Here is a 20,866-nt window from a genome sequence, read left to right as displayed (position 1 = left end):
GGCCCCTTTTCCTCCTGACGCCGGCCCTGCTGCCCCTCCTGACGACACTGACCCCACTACTCCTGTTCCATCCCATTCCCAATGCTGGCCGGGCTGCTCCTCTTCAACCCCAACACTGACCCCTCTGCCTGTCCTGACACCAGCCCCCCACTACTCCTGTTCCTCCCTGACACTGGCCCTCCACTGCCTCTGCCCCTCAGCACGGGGACATCGCAACTTGCTGGTGCCCTTCATTGGGACGGGCTCTGTGCCTTGCGAGAGAGGCCTGCCTGGCACCAGCCAATGTGTGTTCCCTGTGCCACACCAGCTACCTGGCTGCTCCAGCTGTCAGGGCGTGGCGGGGCCTCACCGCTGGTCCAGCATGGAAAATCCTCTAGCCTTGCTGGCTGGGAGCTCTGGAGAGTGGGTCCAGCTTCCTGATATCTTCCCAGGGACAGGTGACAGTGTGGTGTGCCCATGCTATCAGCCTTGGTGGCTGCCCCTTGCCTTGCTGGTGGTCCCCAGCGAAGCGCCTGCTGTGGGGCCGCTGCTGCTCCATGTGGCACCAGCGGTGTTGGAAGCCAGCTGATGGCTCTGCTGCTTTTTACTGGTGGAAGTGCCCGTTTTGCTGTTTCATACCTCTCTCGTGCCACGTTTAGAAAAGTTGTGTCTAATTGTTGTTGTAGGGCCAGAGCTGTGAGTGTGGATGGCGGGAGGAGGCGGACAGCCGTGCTCCCTGGTCTCCCCAACCGCTCTGGAGTTTGGGCTGATTTGAGGAATGAGATGCAGGAGTAGGAGATCGCAGCTACCTTCTTTTTAATACCATGGCGGCCTCCCTGCTGGAGCCCTGGTGCTGTGCTTTGGTTGGATGGCACCATCTCCCACCCTGCCCTGCCGTGTAGCCCTTGTACCTCGCTGCCAGCTGTGTGCTCGCTCCAGGAGTTGTCGCAGAGGGCATGGCTGTTACACCTGCGATGCTTTTGGATGAAATAAGACACAACTGTTTTAAAAGCACTCCAGGCTCTCTCGCTTCTCAAAACAGGAAAGATATCATGAAGTTTTAGTGGAACAGCGGTTCCCTGCTTGGCTGTGTGGAAGGATGAGAGGGTAGGTGTTGGCTTCCACACTGTTAACTTGCAGACATTTGCTTTAGGGAAGTTTATCTTGCAGAGTTGGAGAGGGGCTGCACAGGTACATGGAAATACAGTAGGAATGCAGTTCATGCATTCCCTGCCTTGCTGCCTTCAGTTCCAGTGGGGTGTGGCAGCAGGTGGAGACCACAGGTGCCAGTGCCTGCTCTCCCTCGATGTCTGTGGGATGATAGCATGTCCGAGAGGCTCACCGGAGGTGTCGGTTTGTCTGCAGCACCCACACGGGTTGGGCGTGATGCACAGCCAGCACTTCCTCCCGGTACTTCCTCCTTGTGCACTTCCAGGCAGTTGCATCCACCCTCACCACTGCCGGAGGAATGCTCTGGGAAGCCAGGACATTTGCCTTTGGAGTGAAGGCGTGTACGCTCTCTCGAGGATGCCTGATGCAGGTGGCCACATGGGTGCTGGGTTGAGACCATGTGCGACTCCAATGTTTTCTGAAGTGTTTATTAATGGGAAGCTGATCTGCTTGGCTGCAGTTTTGGTGCCTCCAGTCCTGGCAGCGCTGCGGGGTGCTTGCCTTTATCGCAGTCCTTTACTCCTCTGGAGGTATTCTGGCAGGCGAAGTGATTGTGGATTTCTCCTGAGTAACAACAGGAATAAAAGGCTGTGAGAGCGGAATTAACTTTCGCCAGTGTCACTGATAAAACCAGAGGGAAGGCAGACACTTTCTAGGCCAAGGCCTTTGTGCAGGCCAGCACCGAGGGGTTTGGATACGAGCGGCAGAGGGAGGAGAGAAGCACTGCTCCGGTTAAATTAAGGCTGTGTTCCAGGGGTTTGATAGTGGAACTTCCTTTTCTTATTTGCAGGTGTCTGTAATGGTAAGCAAAGGCTTTTCTACTTGTTGATGTAGCAGGACCCCATCCATCCTCTGCCTGCTGGGGCCCTGCAGGTCTGTAAAAGCATCTTCCTGCAGGGGATCCTGGCCCCGTAGGTCCCATTCTGTGCTGGCAGCGCCGGCGGCTCTGCTTCTCAGAGTGGCTCTGTCATTATGTCAAGTGCTCGCTGTTGCCTCACAGGGGTCAATTACTTTTAATAGTAAATTGATGCCTCTACACACAGTTAAGTAGCCTGAACCTGCTATTAAATGCAGTGTTAATTAAATTATCTTTCAGTAGCAGATTTGCATCGCTAGTTTATAGCTGTAAACAGCAGGTGTGGGTTTTAGAAAGGTGCGTATAGCCTTTTCCACTCTGGAAACTGCTGCTTCTCCCCAAAACAAGAACATCCCCCAAGCTTGCTTTGGCCACAGAGCGGAACGTTCCCTGTGTTCATTCCTTTAAGGGTTTTTTTTTTTTTGAAGGGTGTAAGTGTTTTGAGGAGACCGTTTTCACTTTCACTCCTGCAGTTGTACCTGTCGACAGACGCGTTTGTTTGGAAGTTAAAAAGCTGTCCAGCCAGCATGCTTGGAAACCCACGTATGTTGGTGCTCTTGCTTTTTTCCCCCCTTTGGCACTGAATATAATTGGGCAAAGACACTTGCTGATTCTGAATTGCCTATCTCCAGGCGCTGAGTGTAGTTTAGGATAAAGGATAGTATTTATCCTTTTGCTCATTCTTAGATCCACAGGCTGGTTTCTTGAGGCAGAGGTCATTCTTTTCTCCAAGCATCTCCCCTGAGTCCTTGTGGGCAGAAGCCTCTGAGGGTGCCAGTTTTGAGAAGCTCCAGTTTTGAGATGCTTTTTATCCTTGCTTGGCCTGTGATGGCAGGGCTAAGAGCGCCTTGCAGGAGAGTGAACGCATGGCGAGGGGAGCAGTCAGCACATCCTCTCGCTTCAGCTCTGCTCAGAACACAGGGATCTCTGCCAATCTCTGCATTTGAAACCTCACATTTGTCTGCCACGAGAAGATTTTCTTAAATGATTTTTTATTTCCTGGCCTGCAGTGTGGATCCATGTGGAGCACGCTCTACAGTGTTTGCAGTGGCTTGTCCTCGGGGCAAGGAGAGGGCTCTGAAGAAGGCTCTGGGAGCACTGGTTGTCCATGGTTGGGGTGCCGTGGAAGCTGTGCGTAGCTGTGTGCATCCTCTGCCGTTCCGGCTGCAGAGGTGCGCGTTGCCCTGGGTGCCTGCTTGGCTTGTGGTAGGTGCGGGAGGCTGAGCAAGCAGGGGCAAAAGATGGGGAGAGACACCTCTTTGGAGACCTGGGGAGCAGGTCTAGAAGGCTGTAGCAGTAGGAAAAGGTCAGAGAAGGAATTGGCTGAAAGCGGGAAGCAGAGGAGTTGTTTCCTCGAGCCTTTCCTGGACAGAGGATGCAGAGGCACCGTGGTGGAGGTGATGGATGTTTGGGTTTTATCTCTGCATTGGATGACTTTCCTGTTGGCCCTGTGCTCACTTGCAGTTTGTTTCAACAATCGTTTTCTTCCGATTGCTCAGTGGTTTTTATTTTCCTGCCTGAACAGAGCTGCTGCTTTCATAACATGGGCCAATATTGCAGCTTGTGCTTCCTCTTTCCCCTTTGTGATGGTGTGACAATGGTGACAAACATCTATTGTATAAGCAGTTGCTGTGCTCCGGGCTTGTTTTTTTCCAGGGAGCTGTCCCGTTCTGCCTGCAGAGTTCCCGGGAGCGTCAGAGAGCGAGGACAGAGCGCTCTTTGTCATGGGGAATTGGTCTGTGACACATGGAGGTGATAGCGGGGGTCTGAAGCAAGAAAGGTTTTTATTTAAACTAATTGGGCTTGACCATTTGTATACGCTTATCCAAATTGTCTACCTTTGCCTTCCTCCGAGTTCTGATCCCCTGTGGATAACATGGCTGTCTTCTGTTTTGATGCTTTCTTCGTAGCTCGGCCAGTTGCACACCAAAGCATGTCCCATGTTTAACAGCACCTTTGGTGTGCAAGGGCTGCATTAATATCTTTGCATGTCCAAAAAGATGAAGATGGCCTTAGTTTTATGACCTGCAGTGCACGCGGCAAATAGACTAAAACCATAACCACTGGGTAGAGTTGGATTATAAGAATTGGATCTGAACCTGGAATTAGTCCCTGTCAGCAGAGCAGGGATTGTTGTGTTAGGTTTAGTGTAGGATCTCAGGGTAGCTGGGTGTAACTGCCACAGTTTCAAGGTTTTCTTGGTTTGAAAATGTACTTGGTGTGAGTATCACACTAGGGATGAGCAATCTTTGACAGTATTTGGCCCTTCAGTTCCTCTGGATTATGAAGGAACCTCTGGAAAGCATGGGAATACTCAGTATCTTTACCTTCTGTGTAGAGGAAATGTCAGCAGCGCTTGGCACAGGGCTGCTTTGGATGAGTTGGGCATTGGAAGCCTTCGGTGCTGCCCTCGGAGCTGTGAGCCGTGAGTGCTTCTACCCGCTCGAGCCCTTGTGCTTTGCTAACAGGCCTGGTTAGATATGAAGTGGGATCCCTTGGATCATGTTTAATTATCTTGCTCTGTGCCTAGTGCAGCAATTATTTTATTCTGGGCAGCGTCAACTGCTTATTCCTAAAATATTTCTCTGGAGAGCAGGCTGCCCTCCCTTTGTACAGAGATGGAAGGTTGGGACATGAAAGAGGAAATGCCAGACCCTTCACCCTTCCCTGCCAGTCCCTCCTCTCTTGGTTCCTGGACTTTGGGATCCTGTGTTCATCTAAAAGGGCTTTGAATTAGGGCTGGGTAATGCGGGATTTTGAAGTGCGTTTTCCAGCTCAGTGCGGGTGCTCCCAGGGATGGCATTGCAATGGGAAGGCGTCTCCTCCAGCTGCTGGGGGACTTGGGATTGACCCACTCTACTTGAAACAAAAAGTGAGTTATAAATGTTTTGCATTATTATTGTGACACTTTTTGATGCTGTGAGAAAGTGTTTCACTCTTCACTGGGATCAGGAAGGTCTCTGGCAGCCTTTCCAAATCAGACTTTTCTTTTTTTAATGTTAATGATGAATGAGATGCAGTAAGTGTATTTTATTGGTTCGATTTTACTTTTCCAATGTGTTTATTTCCTTACAATTGAAGCATGTTTTCCTTTATTGTCCCCTCCTCACATGGACAACCCCCCCACCCCCACCCCTTGCCCCGAGAAGGGTTTCCTCCAGCAAGATCCTGCTCGTCTTAAACCAGCAGCCTGATTTACCTGTCGGATCTAAAGACTTTGCTGGGAGTTCTTCCTCAAACTTTGGTGTGAGGAAATGCAGCCGAAGGCAGGGAGCGGGAAGCCAAGCTGCGGAGTCCAGAGATCTGACATTGGCTTGCTGAGGAGATCCTGCTGGAGGGGAGGCAGAAGTGATGTGGCCACTCATCTCCAGAAGCCAAGGAGAGGAGAGAAGGGCAAGGAGAGAGCAGGGGAAGAGACCCCTGCTCTGTGGCCCTGCTGCGGGGGTGGCCCTGGGGGCTGGCAGCTGGATGGACCCTCGCCGGGGCTGGAGGGACAGTTGCACGTGGTTGACAAAATATGTTCCCCGTCTTCTGGACTGTGAGGTTATTTCCGTGCTGGCCTCCAAGAAAGATGAATGGTGAATGTATGAGAACCACGTCATGTCTGGCAGCCTGTGGAAGGGTTGCGTGAATGCTTGTTTTTGGGCAGCTTGATTGGATCTGTGTGTTGCTCCATGCCCTGCATTGCACGCTGTCATTTATAGATGGCCACACTTGATTGAGAGCAAAGCCATTCCATGCTCCCAGCTGCACACATGCAGCTGTGAGGAAGTGCTGTAATGAACTCATTTACATTTGATTGTGTCAGTGCAATTAATTTGGGTTTGCGGCATCCTAGAAACACACAGGTAAGCTCCTGTGAGCAGTGGTGATCAGATCCCCACCTCTAACTCGGGACCTGAGGCAAAACCTGGAGAAAGTGGAAGGCCTGGATTTGCAGCTGGAGCATGAGCTCCTGCGCTCCCGAGCCTGGCCCCGGGGTCTGTCCTCCACACCAGCGTTTCTCTACTCTTCTTTACTGAACTGCTTCACACTTGTGGCATTCCCCTGCTCCTTAATCCCTCGCTCTTACGAATCCCACCCATCACTCTGCTAGTGTTGTAAGAAAACCAAGAACAAAGTTGTGTTTCTGTGACTTTTCTATGTTTCTTTTTTTTTTTTTGGTAGAACAAAGCTGCATTTCTACTGTTTATAAGGATGAATACTCGTGGTGGTGCATTCCAGCAGGAGTGACTGCGCTCCTCTGTGGAGCCTGGGAAGGTACGCACCTGTCTGGGAATGCAGCACCCACAGAGGGGTCTGAAAAAGCAAATAAATGCCCTGGTTGAGCATAATGTGATGAACATTCAATGAAAGATGAAGAATGGCCTTCCTTTCCGCTCACACATGTAATTGTGTCAGGTCTCTAATGAGCTGGCTTCATCCGTTCTTGTACAAAACCCTTTCCACAGCTGCTTCCTACCAGAAGCACACTGGAAAGCAGCAGACTTGACATTTTTCATTTTGCTGTCTTTGTGATCTAGAACAATAACAGCAGCAAAGGAGAGGCCAGTGGTTCAGCTGTGCTTGGATTTATTTATTGTGTCTGTTTACAGCAATAGATGGATGATTATTAAACTTTCAGTGAGCTGATAAAAACGATAATGCGTCTTTGCCGTAAATCTGCTTTATAGACGGACGGGGACCAGTTTGGTTATAGGGTGCCTGCATTAGGGGGTTAGATAAGTGTACGCCATCGATCTGGAATTGTGATTTTCCCCCCTCTTATCTCTTCTGATGGTACCACTTCCACTCAGGGCGCCTGCGTGATGGCGCTTGCACATCTGGGGAAGGGAAGATTGCATTCCTTCTCTTGCCGGGCCCGTTGGGGCTGGGCTGAGGAAAGGGGCTCAAGGCTGTGCAGTCATGGAAAGGTGCTGGGAGTGAGCTTCTGGTGTCTCACATCTGGCACAGCTGCATTAAAATCACTCCTGACCCATTCTTGATGCTCTCTGTTGGGTGACAGGCTGTTCAGATGTGCCGTCTGTGCTTATGGCAGAGCCAGGTTAGAGGCAGGGGATTAAAGGCTATGGGGGGGTGGGTAAATGTGGTGGGCTTAATGTGTTTTTACATGTTTTTCAAACCCAGCGCTGCTTAATTCTATATCAGCAACCAATTGCTGCCACATTGCTGCAGTGGGTTCAGCATAAGCAGAACCAGCAAAATGAGTGGCGTTTCCTCTTCCTTGATGAGCAAAGGAGAGGAGGTGTGAGGTTGTGTTTTGGCTTATACCTGTCTCTATGTGGTCTGTTGGCAATTGCGGGGAGGCAGAGTAGTGACCCTGGGAAGGGAGTCTGCAGTTATGGCCTCATCTAAGCCGAGGTGGCTACCTGAGCTGTGTAGATGTTGTCAAGATCACAGCCCAAGTTGAGGTGCCTCAGCCCTGTGCTGGGAGGAGGCTGGAACGTGCTCAGCAGTGGGGCAGGAGACCCAGCTGGGCTGGTGGAGAACTGGGCAGGGAGGAAAAGAAATACAATGAGGTTCAGGGTGGACAATGCTTAGTGATGAGGTATCTTAGTGATTGTTAGGAATGGTTGGACTCGATGATCCAGTGAGTCCTTTCCAACCTAGTGATTCTATGATCTGCTTGTTTTGTCTTGTTGCCCATCCAGTCTTCTTGAAGCCATTCAGGAATCACCAGTCTGGTTGGCCGAGAGGTTGCAGTCCCTGGTGCGTTGCATCCGGCTGTAGGGACCCCGCTGCTCACCTGCAGAGCTGCTGCCCATAGCAGGAGCAGGAGGGCTCACTCTGAGGACAGGGCAGTCTGCGGGGCTGTGCTTGGCTGTGGAGCCAGCGAGCAGAGGGGAGGCTGTGTTTTAGGAGTCCCTGGGATCCTTCTCAACCTGTTAAACCATTTGAGTCAGCACCTTTCTCTCTCCTTTGAATTTAACTGTGACTGTTCTGCACAGCATTTCAGCTCTTCCTTTGCACCATTCCTGTTCTGAGCTGCTTCACTGCCCCAGCACCTTTTGGCTTTCAGGGAGGAAGGTGCAGAACGGCTCAGAGCAGCAGAAGCAGAGGTTTCATAACAACCCCGCTTGTAGCAACAATGGCAGGAGGCGTGAGCAACACCGGGAACACACTGCTGTTGCTGGAGTGGTTTTGTAGCAGAGCCTCTTGTGAGGGAATTGTGTCTGATGTTTTGTAGTGCTTCCTGAATCACCTCCAGCATCTTGTCTTCACAGGCAGCTCTTTTTCCCCAGTCCACTCAGGCTGTGAGGGCTTTGAGGAAACCAGAGCAACTCTCACAGAGATGCTTTGGAGCAGAGAATGACACAGATACAGCCAAAGGCACATGGCTGTTGCAAATCCCCGGGGGTTCTCTCTGCTGCGAGGCACTATGGGCATGCATGGCTTGGTTTAGGGTGCTGCATTGCCCAGAACATGTGTTGGTATAAGCCAGCTGGGGTCCAGACTGGAGCGATGTGCTGGTGACCAATAAGAGAGCCAATAAGGAACACTAACCTGGATTCCTGCAGTCCTATGTCTGCTTCCACAAAGCTTCCCCCCCCCACTCCATTTTTACTTGAAATTCCAGATTCACTTCCTCCTAGCTGTACTGAAGACCCTTTTATCTCCAGCTCTGTCTGCACTAGGACTTAACGAGCAGTGGTAGCACCCATGGGCTGACTTCACTAAAACAAACTGGACCTGGTAAGGCAGCCAGCTCTTCACATGCTGGCTGAGCAGCGTTAGCGCTGGCCTGATGGTGTTAGAACTTCTTATATCTCAGTGTGGAGAACACCACATGCTGCTGGGGATGTGTTTCAGCACCTCCCCTTCTCTTGGCCCTCCATGGTCAGCTCGCTGCCGAGAGGAACGGGGTGATTAGTGTGTGACCCATGCTGCCTCCTCAGCCTCCTCCTGTGGCAGTGGCACCGGCACTGGCCCCTTGGCACGCTGAGCTGGGATGGAAGGCAGTGGGGAGGGGGAATAGGGCTGATAAGACACTTGTGTTACTGGACGAAAATCTGCTTTGCCCTTCAGGGATTGATTTTCAGTTTAGAACTTGACACAGTTATTTAAGAACTAAATTTAATTTTCAGTGTAGATTTTTTTTTTTTTTTTGAACAAAGATAATGTTTGCAAAGGAAATCTCTATATGTAGCTCTTCAGTTCTTCTTTACACCTTTGGTACATTCAGCTGCCTTGAATGAATATCTGCCTTCTCACTTCAAAACAGAAGTTTTGGAATATTAATTTGTCCTACTTCTTGATGACCCATTAAATCCTGTCAGCAATGCTGACTCTTAGCTGGGACTGTGGTCTCCAGGTGTGGTGTTGTGGGACTGGAAGGGTGGCTGGGTCTGCAGAGCAGCACTCCTGGAGACCGGCCGCAGCGCCCTGCTGGTGTCCGGCAGTGGGGAGCTGCCTCCGGAGCGCCCTCAGATAGGGCAGCCTGCGGTTTGCCTCAAAATAAGAGTGCGTGGTGCTCTGATGGAGAATCTAGCATTTCTACAGCTATCAGGACACGCAAAAGACCAGGAGTTGTAATAATAGAGTGAGGCCCTGTGCTGTGATATTAGGCTGAAGAGTGTTTAGTGATTGAAGGGGCGATCAGGTTATGAGCGCGTCGGCAGTCGAGGCTGGTAAGGGTCTGCTGGAACGACAGGGCTGTGTCTCCAGGTGTGACTGGGTTGAGGGGTTCCAGCATAGCCAGGCAGGCGCCCAGGCACACGGTACCAGGGCTGCTCGGTTCCTCTAATCAGACTTTGTGACAGATCTGAGAAATGAGGTTGGGCTGCTGGCTTTATCCCTCCAGAAAATGGGGTCACCAGAAGCTGGGGGTAGGGGGTGGTGATGATAAAGACAGGGAAGGACTGATAAACACACATTCTTCATCCGCTATAATCTGTCCACCTGCTTTACGGCCACAAAACAAGGGAAAACAGAAATAATCTGCTCTTATTACATGTGTGCAAGCCCTTCTGATAGCAGATTTACTGCGTCCTCCCACACAAAATACAGAAACGCAGTTTTAAACAAGTGAGCGGTCCCTGGTGAACGCTCACCCCACAACCTCGCTGCCCAGTGCCTCCACATCCGCACCACCTGGTGCTCAGCCTCAGGCATGCTCAGGACGCTGCTGTGAACTGGTTTGTGGGGACTTGAAGGTTAGAGGGGAGCACACAGCTTCCTCTGTTCCTCTCTCCCATTAAGCAAAGCAAGGTCCACTGGCAGGAAAATAGTGACCAAACACCATCTAAAAATGATCTGACACCTCTTCAGGTGCCAGCCTGGCACCTCTTGCCCTCCTTCAGCGGAAGACCTTGTGAATTACTTGTGTTGCACCAATTTATGGAATTTAACAATAAGCCACAAAAATACAGCTCCCGGTCCGATGCCTGAGTGCTGACATTTACCCAGCAGCTCTTGGGATAAGACCACAGTAACCTGGAGAAGCTGAGTTTGCGGTGGAAGTATTGCAGGTTGATGGTTTTGGTGTTCATCTTATCTAATTGAGCACAGAGTTTGGTATAAATATTTTTGTTTAGACAGTGATGTGGTTCCTCTGTGCCCACTGTGTGACCCCTCTGGGCCGTTCCGATGCTGGTGGCGGTTCCTGTGCCCAGCAAGGTACCAGCTGCTGCTTCAATGCGTGCTGTGCATAGGTTGCAGCCCACGATGGTGCATCCTGGCCCTTTCCTGGACGGTGTGGGAGGGCAGCGCCCATCCAGACTGTGGGCAGCCTCTCGTTTGGAGCTGCCAACTGTGCCTGTCTGGTCGCAGGGGCTTGGCAGTGTGAAGAGCTTGGTTCTTACGCTTTGCTGCCCGCTGTCTCTGTCTGCAGAACATCGTGTCCAAGAACGCCATGCAGTACCGTGGGAACGCCCAGCACGATGCGCAGGAGTTCCTGCTCTGGCTCCTGGACAGAGTCCACGAAGATCTGAACAACGTAGTGAATTCTGGTGGTGTGCCCCCGCTCAAGGTGAGGGATTTTGCTGGGATCAAGTGCAGGAGGGTAGCTGGAACTTTGTGTACAGTTCTTCTTCCTAAATTTGATCTCCCTGTTGCATTTTCAGCTCTGATAGTTTGTATGGAGCAGAAGCTTGGGTTCAAATACTGTCTGTGTCTGACCCTGTGAATGCACCCAGCCGTTGCACTAATCTGGTGTGTGCTTTGTGGTGCGGTCATTCGTGAGGGGTCACACAGTGCTCTGCAGAGCTGGGAGGCGTTGAGCACATCATCAGAGCGGGATTCCTGCTTTCCTTGGGCTGCCCTTGCATTCCTGTGTAACGGCCATATGAGCAGAGCGCAGTTGTTACTTACAAATCTCGTGACCTTTTTCTGGTGGTCCTGGGCAAGCAGAGCATGAATTGGCCTCAGATCCCTGGAGCCATCAGGCACGTGGCACCTCTGTGCTTGGCTGTGCCTCTAGGGTTTGTTCCTCTCTTTCAGCCGCCGCTGGAGGATGATGTGCTGCTTGAGGGACCAGCCTTTCCAATCAGCAGTACTTTTGTGCAGGAACTCTTTCAAGCCCAGTACAGGTATGACGTTTTGTTCATTTTGAGGCATCACTGCATGTTTTGGTGAGCCCAATATAATCCTACCCTGAGGCCAGCTCTGAGTACAGTCAAGACTGGTGTCACTGTGTTAATGGCTGTGTCTGAATTCCTGCTGAATGAAGCCTGAACTGAGAGCTTCCTCCAGAGGACAGAGATAATTTCACTGCTTTCAATTTGGTGTATTCTGTGGAATTCTGCAGTCTGCACCACCTTCCATGTGCCCAGATGTGTCCTGAAGGTGAGTCGGTGCTTGGTGGAGCCAAGACAGGAAAGTGGAATGCTGTGAGATGTACCTGGGCTGTTGAGAGGCCAGAGCCCAGGGCAGGATCTGGAGGTGCCTGGAGGCTGCTGGGAGCTATAGACCCCAGGCATCTTACAGAGTTCCTGTTATTTGGCATGTGGGAACCCCATCAGAGTTTTCCCCTGAGTTTCCCATGCTTCCTGGGAAGTAAGCTTCCTAATTTCAGGTGTAACACAAGAAAACAGCCTGATTTCCCATGTTCCTTGATGGCCTGTGTCTGTGCCACTGTGTGTTCTTGCCACTTTTAACATGTCGTGTGTCCTGTCAGTTTTAATTGCTAAGCTCTCTCCCCAGTATTTGCCAGTGCCTTCTTTGCGAGGGAGGAACCTTGAGCCTGGTATAAAACATGAAGCCAGTGTAAGGTGCAGGGTAGTTCTGAATGTGTTTCCTGTCTGAGTAAGACACGCGGTGCTGGTTGGCACTGTCTCTTTCCCATCGCTTCCCCTCTCCTCAAAGTGAAAACCTTTCCAGGCCTTCCATGTCAGAGCTGCTGCTGGAGAATTATTAATTTTACAGTGATGTTTAATGAAATCCAAATTCAGAGACTGGAGTGAAGTCTTTTCCTGGCACGCCTGGTAATGAACTTTGAGACTAATTGCTTTAAGAGGAACTGGAAGTCAGGTGCCCATCACCAGCAGAAGCTGTGTCTGCAGAGCCACTCCGTGTGGAGCAAGAGGGGTGGGAAGGGGCAGCCAGGCTGGCATGGGAAGGCTGTTATTTGTGATGGGATGATTTATCTGTGCCAAATGAAACCAGGCTGAGCTCTTCCTTGTTATTGCTGTTTGTGCCAGGTCGTCTCTGACGTGCCCGCATTGCCAGAAGCAGAGCAACACCTTCGACCCCTTTCTCTGCATCTCCCTGCCAATTCCCCTGCCTCACACACGGTACGTAACCGTCCTGAGCTGTTTCCCGTGCATATTGCGTTGTTTAATTTGCTGCAGGAGGAAGAGAGATGTCAGCAAAATCTCCCTGATAAGTCTTTAAAAAAGATAGATGGGACCATACAGGGCTCTATTTTTTTTGCTTTGCAGGTAAATTGGAAAACTGGGCTTTTTTCTTGTTCCAGAACATCCCTCTGCCCCCACTCTTCACTTCCTATTGAATTAATCTTTGGGAGAAAAAAATATTGTTGATGCAAGTACCAAATTTTCACTTAATTTATAGCATTTTGAAATTAAAAAGGGGAAAAGGATGAACCACTTTTTTTCATTTTTCTACAGCAGTCTTGCTGATCACTCCAGTTTCAAGAAGTGAAGTTGAAAGCTTTCCTGCAAAGTGTTTTGCTTTTTTGAAAGACAGGTCTTGCCATTAAAGAAAAAAGGTTCTGAGGAAAAAAAAAGAGAAGTCCAGACAGAAAATTCAGAGTAAAGACATACTCATTTATGCAATGGCGAGTTGGCTGTGCAGCTCCTTCAGCTGATGATTTGGATGAAGGAAATTTGAATGGGTGCAAGAAGCAATGGGAAAAGTAACAAAAGAACATATTGAATGTGGTGGTGTCAGGTTTGTTTCTGGAGTCCCTGCCTCACCGCTGAGTGGACTTTCTAGGAAAGGCATCCCTGACAGGCTGGCTGCCCCATTCTCCTCTTCCCTAGGCAGCAGTTCCTGCTGCTGCTGGAGGCAGGGTTGAGTGTTGAGAGACCCCAGCAGCACCTCCTGTGCTCCCCACAGGCCGCTCTACGTCACCGTGGTGTACCAGGGCAAGTGCTCGCACTGCATGCGGATCGGCGTGGCGGTGCCCATCTCCGGAACGGTGGCCAGGCTGCGAGAGGCTGTATCTGCAGAAACCAAGATACCCACAGAGCAGGTAATGGCTGGGTTTCCTCACCTACGTGCCCTCCCCTCAGTGAGAGGAAGTGCAGAGGCCTTCATCCCATCTTGGATATATGGGAATTGAAGTCCGCTGCCCATGACTGAATGAGGGAAGCAGGGTGGTGGCAATCTGGACATGCTTTTCTCTGTGTCTTGGCTTTTCGGGTGGGATAGCAGTCCGTGGAGCATACTGACCTTCTGCCTCATCGCATTGCACTCCATGTGTGCTGGAGTGAGGGAACTGCAGGGCACCTGTGGGGAGCTCCTGTAGAAAGAGCTTTAAGCAAGCTGTTAGATCCCACCAAAACCTCACATGCAGCCTTATGCTAGCTTCTCCCTTACAGCTGCCCTTTTCACTCTTCCTCACTCCTGGCCAATGCCAGGATGTTTCGAAGAAAGCCGTCCTGTAGCAGGAAAATCACCTGGACCAGGCATAGGTGGCATAATGGGTTCTGGTTTGCTTCTGCTGACTGTAGATCGTGCTGACGGAGATGTACTACGATGGGTTCCATCGCTCCTTCGGTGATACTGATGACCTGGACACCATTCATGAAAGCGACTGCATTTTTGCCTTTGAGACCCCAGAGATATTTCGGCCCGAGGGTATCCTTAGTCAAAGAGGTAAGGTGATCATGCCACTAATGCCCAGCTCGGGTGCCTGGGGGAGGAAGGCTACTGTGGGGAAAGAACATGCTTGAGAATAACAGTCCCACAAACAGTTGATGTTCTGGTGTATTGATTTCAACTCTTGACTTTGTCCAGGCTCATTCCAGCAGATTTAATGGTGGTGTCAGCTGGGATGATATCAAGAAGCAATGTATGCTCCTTTCTTCCACTTCCCGGGGCTGATCCTGCAGGCCAGGCTGGCTCAATGTGAAATCACTTGTCAGGCTTAATTTAAAGAGTTGTGAGGGACTAGTGAAGCCACTGAAATTGTGTTATTTAAAATCAGATCCTCAGTGATGAATAAACCATCTGAAGAATGAACAAACGCTTTCAAAGCTTGCAAACCTTAGTTTCTCTGCATCTCCCTCTCAGTGGAAGGGAATAATTGCATCCTGGGCAGATGGAACATAATCAAAGGCAAATTTTGTCATTGGAAGTAACAAGTAGGGTTTCTGTCACTTTACCTTTTCTTGTGGGCAGGCAAAGCTGTGAGTGCCTGTACAAACTGCTGTGAAGAAGCAGCTAGGAGACCGCTTGCTTGTAATTTCTTCTGTAAAGAAATAGTCACTATGAAAAATAATTGTTCTTTGAAACCTTCATACAAGGGATAAAAATGATCTTGATTCTGTCTGACCTGTTCCTCTGCAGCTGAAGAAGGTTCCTTGAGGGAGGCATCAAGGCACTCAAGGCAAATGCTGTAACAAAATGTTTCATTTCTCTGCGTTTTTCAGGAATACACGTGAACAATAACCTGAATAACTTGAAATGTGGCACTGAACACTCCCGAACAATACCTTACTCTCAAGGAACAGGGAAATCTGGAAAACTGGAGCACTCCTCTACTAAAGCAGCAGCAAATGACAAGATTGTCTTGCTGGTGTGTAACCGAGCATGCACTGGACAGCAGAGCAAAAGGTGACTGGTGCCTTCATGCATGGAGTTGTTCTTCCAGCTGCGTCCTTAATTGGCCTGGGTTTTACTCACCGTGTAGTGAAAACACAAGTACAGGAGCAATAGTATGTGTTCCTGGCTTGCTTTAGGTGCTAACAAACATGTTGATCAAAAAAACCTTAATGAATGCTGCAGAATCTTCCTAAATTTAGTGAGCTTCCAATAGTGCAGTGTTACTGGAAAGGGATGAGTGCAAAGCAGGTGGGAAGATAAATCACCTCTCTGGAGAATGAGAGTTTCAGAGAGCAGCAAACACACCTGACCAGAGCCTGTAAGGTGTGGACATTTTTAATTGGGGTGCAAATGGGATGGAGGGAAGTGAGAAACGACTGCAGCAAACATGTTTATACCAACCAGGGGGCTGAGAACTCTTACCCACTGCAGTTTGCTTCACTGAATGTTGTCACAGCCAGGCTGCAAAGTTCTGTAGCCTGGAACAAGCAGCCTGAATGAGAGCAGGGCTGTGGGACCCTTGGTATGGGCAGCCAGAACAGCCTTTCGTCAAAGTTAGGCACCTCTGGAGAGACGTGTTTAAATGAGGGGTTCTATCCAAAGATGCCGAGCTCTGTAGGTGCTGAGTGATGAGAGAATAAATTTTAATTGCTCCCTCAACTGCTGCTCCTTCCTGTAGGTTTGGCTTGCCCTTCGTGTTACATTTGGAAAAAACGATTGCTTGGGATATTCTGCAGAAGGAGATTCTGGAGAAGATGCAGTATTTCCTGCGTCCTGCAGCCTGCATGCAGGTAAGGCACACAGTTCATCTGCTTTGAGACTTCCAGCTCCGTGTGACGTGAGCTAAAGGGGAAGCCAATTACTTGGAGCAATGGACACGATGAACCAATGGCTTCCCTATGTTTCTTTGTGCAATAACGCCCAGGTCTGGTATGCCACTAGATTTTGTTTGCTGCTTGCTGAAGGGTACAGGTAGGATGAGACTGCTCAGGTGAAGAAGTTGCATACTCACTGCCGTCCTTCCCGTGAGAGGTCAGTGCTGCGATCTACACTGGAAACCCACTGGTTGATGGTGTTTCCTAAATGAAAAGCTGAAACATTTGCTTAGTGTCTCTTTCGGATGAGAGCTCCCTCCAGAATCAGCGGGGTGAGGAGGGGGGTCTGGTCACTGCAGAGGAGCTGTTGGGTACAAAGCCTCCCTTGCTGTACCTCACCCCTCTGTGAGCTGCCCGGCGTGGGCATGTTTGAGACTTTGTGCATTTGCTTTCTAATGTAAAACACATATTCTAGGATAAAGTACATGTTGGCTGCTGCTGAGCGTGGGTGTGCACACAGGTAGGTCAGATTTGAGTCACTAAGTTGGCTTTTCCTCTCTCTGCAGGTTTGCCCATTCAGCTTGCGTGTGGTCAGTGTCGTAGGCATCACGTACTTGCTACCTCAGGAGGAGCGGCCCCTCTGCCATCCGACAGTGGAAAGGTGGGTTCCTCCTCATTCCTGGAAGTGAAAAGACGTTTGTCAGCTAGGAACTTGGTGTGTAGCTCTACAGAAAGGGACAGTCTTGGTGTGGATGTGTGGAATGGACTGCATGGGCCTGAGGAGCAGGGAAAGGACCGAGTGTCCTCCAGAAGCTGTGCGAGGATTGCTTAGTTGTGTGTTGTGCCATCTGGAGTATGTCCTCCTTGGGAACAGAGAAGAGAATGAAAGTACTCTTTCCGTTGTTTGGGTTTGTTTTTTTTGGTGACTGTTATTCTTTACAATTTTTTGTAGATGCCTGTTCTGTAAATGAGTATGTGTTTATTTACACAATTAACGTACTTCAGTAAATGTAGTTTGCCAGCTTTGCTCTATTTGCTGGATGAATTCCATTTACTCCTTTGCAAACCTGAGCTGTGTGGGAGCAGAGAGAGAAGGAAAGGCTGCTGGGGAGAAGTTCTGTGCATGTAACAGATAGCGTAGGCTTTGGATTGAAAGTCGGTCTAACTTCTGTCTGCTCCTCTCTCCAGGGCACTGAAGTCGTGTGGACAGGGGGGAATGGCTCATGTGAAGTTAGTGGTAGAGTGGGACAAAGAAACTAAAGATTAGTAAGTATGAATCCTTAAAGCCTGTTCACCTTGAGCAATTCTTGTGGCCAGCTTGGCTTTGTGATTTGTGCACCCTTCAGCGAATGAGACCCCTCAGAAACCTGGCAGGGCCAGGCTGAGGCTGGGGTCACCAGCCTTGCTCCGAGCTGGAGTCTTTTTCTGTGCAGTTGAGGTTTTGTGTTATGGAGCCAGTGTCTCTCCACAAATCATGTTTGTGTGAGCAAGTCTGTGGGCAGTGAGCAGCTCTTTCTGTCCAAGAACCTGGGATGGCTGTCCACTAAAGCTATTCACCCCTGTATTTGGTTGTGTTGTCTTGGGTGGATCTCTTGCCAGTCAGCACTGCTGCTGGTACCTCCAGCACAGCTCCTCAGCAGTGTGGCCGTGCTGGTAAGTGTGTTGTCTCCCCTGTGCAGCTTGTTTATGAATACAGAAGAGGAGTATATTCCAGACTCTGAAAGCGTCCGCCAGCAGAGAGAGCTTCATCATCAACCTCAGACCTGCACTTTATCTCAATGTTTCCAACTGTACACCAAAGAGGAACAGGTAGGGACAAGGCTGTTCAGCACCCAGGCTTGGAAGGTCTGGCTGGTCCATGTGCTGCATGAAATACCGTTCTCAGCAGAGCAGTTGTTTTTGGCGCACACTGGTGTTTTGAGAAAGGAGAATAAGTTTATAAGACAGTGATGGTTACCAGTCCCGCTAACAGTGTTTCTCTCTTGCGGGAGGTCCTGCTTTGGCGTTTTTGTCCCCCAGATGTTGATAGGACTACTCACTCCTCTGTCCTGCAGTTTCCTCCCTGTGAGATAGCAATGTGTTTTTCTGGCATGCATTATAAGGAGTTAGAACAGTGTGGCTTCTTTGTAGGAATTTACTGCTCCATCTTGGAGCAATTGTCATCCAAGCCTGACCAGGGCTGGGGTGGGCTCAAGGCAACCCCCACTGAGTAGCCCCCTCACCTTTAACAACAAAGCAGTGACTGCTGAGCTTGGTTCTCTGCTCTCCTCGCACTCAGCTCGTGGTGTGGGGAGGCTGAAGTGTCAGGAGTGGTGGTGTAGGGGCAGACTAGAGATGGGTCTGATCCAGCCATTGCCCAGAACGCGTAAGCAATCTGCATTTCTTTGCCAGAGGTCTCTAATCTGCTGTAAAAAGGGATGGTCTGCGGACCCGCGATTGGTCTTTAATAATTTTGGAGCCTCTCTTGTTGCTTCTTTCAGAGGTAAGGGAAGAGTTGTTTGACAGCTTAAAGCTCTCTGGCTTCTGAGTTTCCTGAGCGGTGGGCTTCGGAGGGGAGTGCGGGTTGTGTTCGTGTCTGAAAAGACACATTCCCCTTAGTGTGCAATGAATTGCAGCGGTTCATAACTCTGGGATGTTGGAAGGAAGAAGGGATTGAGAGGGCAGCAAGGTGTCAGAGATGAAATTCCAAGTATAGGACTCTTCTTTCTATTCCAGTTCTTCCTTTGCTGCTGGTTTTCTTTACTCAGGCTACCAGGCCTGCCTGCTTTTTGCCTTTGTTTTTCCTTCTCCCCTGCTTCAAAGGGGTTGGGGTTTCTAAGGTGGAAACAGTTTTCCTGCACAGCAGCCCTAGCTGAGTTTTGTCTTGCAGTGGGAAGTGCCTCCTGTGTGAGGCGCACATATCTCTGCTTGCTGCTATTTTGAAAAGCATCACTGGGAACCTTGCACTTCCAATGAGCTTGGTAAATGCTGGAGGTCGATGGGATTCAGGGGTCTGCGTCTGCAGCGGAGGAGCACAGGTGTGCTGAAAGCTGCCTCAGAATTTGGTAACTTAACACCCACTCTTGCCTCTTCCTTCCAGCTTGCCCCAGATGACGCGTGGCGATGCCCACACTGCAAGCAGCTGCAGCAGGGTAGCATCACACTGAGCCTCTGGACCTTACCCGATATTCTCATCATACATCTCAAAAGGTTTAGACAGGTAAGGGTGTGCGAGGATGCCAGAGAACTGCTGCTTAGCTGACCTGAGGAGACCACCACTCCAGAAGCAACTACTCTGCCCTGTGCATTCATCTCCTGGGTTTTTGTTCTCTCCACATGTGGTGGCCTCCCTGCCGCTGCAGCTCACGCTGTTCTCCGTTTACACAGGAAGGAGACCGAAGGATGAAGCTTCAGAACATGGTTAAATTCCCACTGAGTGGCTTGGACATGACTCCTCATGTTGTAAAGCGCAGTCAGAGCAGCTGGAGCCTGCCATCTCACTGGTCTCCTTGGAGGCGACCTTATGGTCTCGGAAGGGATCCTGAGGACTACATCTATGACCTGTACGCTGTCTGCAATCATCATGGCACCATGCAAGGGGGGCACTACACAGGCAAGTGTCCTGCAGGATTATGAATGCTGGGCCCTTTTTCAGAAAGAAAACAGCTGTATTTTTCTGTTGAATGTCTATAACTTCATCTCCCTTGACAAAAGGACCTCTTCCAGCTAAAAAGGGCTGTCTGTGTCATAGAGGAGGGGTAACTTTTATGACTTTGAGGAACAGGGAAATGCCTGTTGACCCCAAATGTCCTACTGTACGTTCTGTTCTCTGCTATTTTTGTTTTTCCTTCAGAATAATGTAACTGGCCTCTTATGTTGCAAAAACTGCTCCTGGCCCCTCAGTGCATACCTGTAGCTGCAAGAGGCTGTTATACATAGGCAGTGTTTGCGTATTTCCTGTGTGCACAGCCAGTTCATGAGCTCCTCTTCATTCCAGGAGCTCCCAGAGCAGCCAGAGATAGAGTTGCTTCATGGTTCTTAGGATCTGTGTGACTTCACACAGCAGCCCAAGAACTGTGTGCGTCCAGTCTTGCCCCGTGCTATACATCTCCAGGCTGTGTTGTCCTGGAGGGCTCAGTCAGAAGGAGATTCACTGCCACAAGTAACAGAACATGAAGTGAGTGGAGCCACCCCGATGGTGTTCTACTCCGAGCAGTAATGTTGAACAAGAAGTCCTGCCCTGAGAGCTGTTTATTGTGTTCTGGTGGTCTCGAGGCCCATCTTGCCAGACAGGCTGGAAGAGAGTGTGTTGCATGAATAATGTGTCCCTTTCATTCTTCTCCGAGTCCATCATAGCAGATAAGGTCATGTTGAAGTTCTTATACACCAAACCTGAGAAGGAAGGAGCAAGGAGTCTAACAGAAATCTGTTTTCTCTCAGCATATTGCAAGAACTCGGTTGATGGCCAGTGGTACTGCTTCGATGACAGTGAAGTCCAGCAGCTTTCTGAAAACGAAGTCTGCAAGCAGACAGCTTATATTCTGTTCTACCAGAGACGCACAGCAATCCCATCATGGTCTGCTAACAGCTCTGTGGCAGGTGAGCCCCACTGGTATTGCCAAGGAATGGCTGTAGTTTCTCTTGGATAGTTTGTCCTTCTGCAGAATTTCCTGCACAGCTCTGCTTAAGCCCCTGCTCTGTTCCACAGCTTGGCGAGGTCTGGCTCAGTCTGCTGCTGTGGGAAACTGCCTGCTCTGCTTTTGAGGTTTAGTTGTGGCAAGGAGGCTGTCAAGGTGGGGAAATCCCCTTTTGTCCCCATGGACAATTCTGCTCAGAGCTG

The 20,866-nt window shown here is 50.0% G+C and overlaps 1 protein-coding gene across 2 annotated transcripts in view; it reads left to right on the top strand.

Moving 5' to 3' along the window:
• Positions 1-20,866, top strand: part of USP31 (ubiquitin specific peptidase 31) — a 68,596-nt gene that overhangs the window by 38,330 nt on the left and 9,400 nt on the right. For both annotated transcript variants that reach the window (XM_054080088.1, XM_009567466.2), the window contains exons 2-14: positions 10,836-10,973; positions 11,444-11,532; positions 12,643-12,735; positions 13,523-13,658; positions 14,140-14,284; positions 15,061-15,244; positions 15,912-16,023; positions 16,614-16,708; positions 17,236-17,313; positions 17,727-17,856; positions 19,127-19,246; positions 19,414-19,639; positions 20,467-20,625. In XM_054080088.1, coding sequence (XP_053936063.1) covers positions 10,857-10,973; positions 11,444-11,532; positions 12,643-12,735; positions 13,523-13,658; positions 14,140-14,284; positions 15,061-15,244; positions 15,912-16,023; positions 16,614-16,708; positions 17,236-17,313; positions 17,727-17,856; positions 19,127-19,246; positions 19,414-19,639; positions 20,467-20,625 — 1,684 coding nt within the window. In that variant the 5' untranslated portion in view covers positions 10,836-10,856. The remainder of the gene's footprint in view (positions 1-10,835; positions 10,974-11,443; positions 11,533-12,642; positions 12,736-13,522; positions 13,659-14,139; positions 14,285-15,060; positions 15,245-15,911; positions 16,024-16,613; positions 16,709-17,235; positions 17,314-17,726; positions 17,857-19,126; positions 19,247-19,413; positions 19,640-20,466; positions 20,626-20,866) is intronic.

This window comes from Cuculus canorus, chromosome 15 (assembly GCF_017976375.1).
Source record: "Cuculus canorus isolate bCucCan1 chromosome 15, bCucCan1.pri, whole genome shotgun sequence".
NCBI lineage: Eukaryota > Metazoa > Chordata > Aves > Cuculiformes > Cuculidae > Cuculus > Cuculus canorus.
The sequence above is the reverse complement of the archived record's forward strand: the minus strand, read 5'-3'. Positions and strand labels throughout refer to the sequence as shown.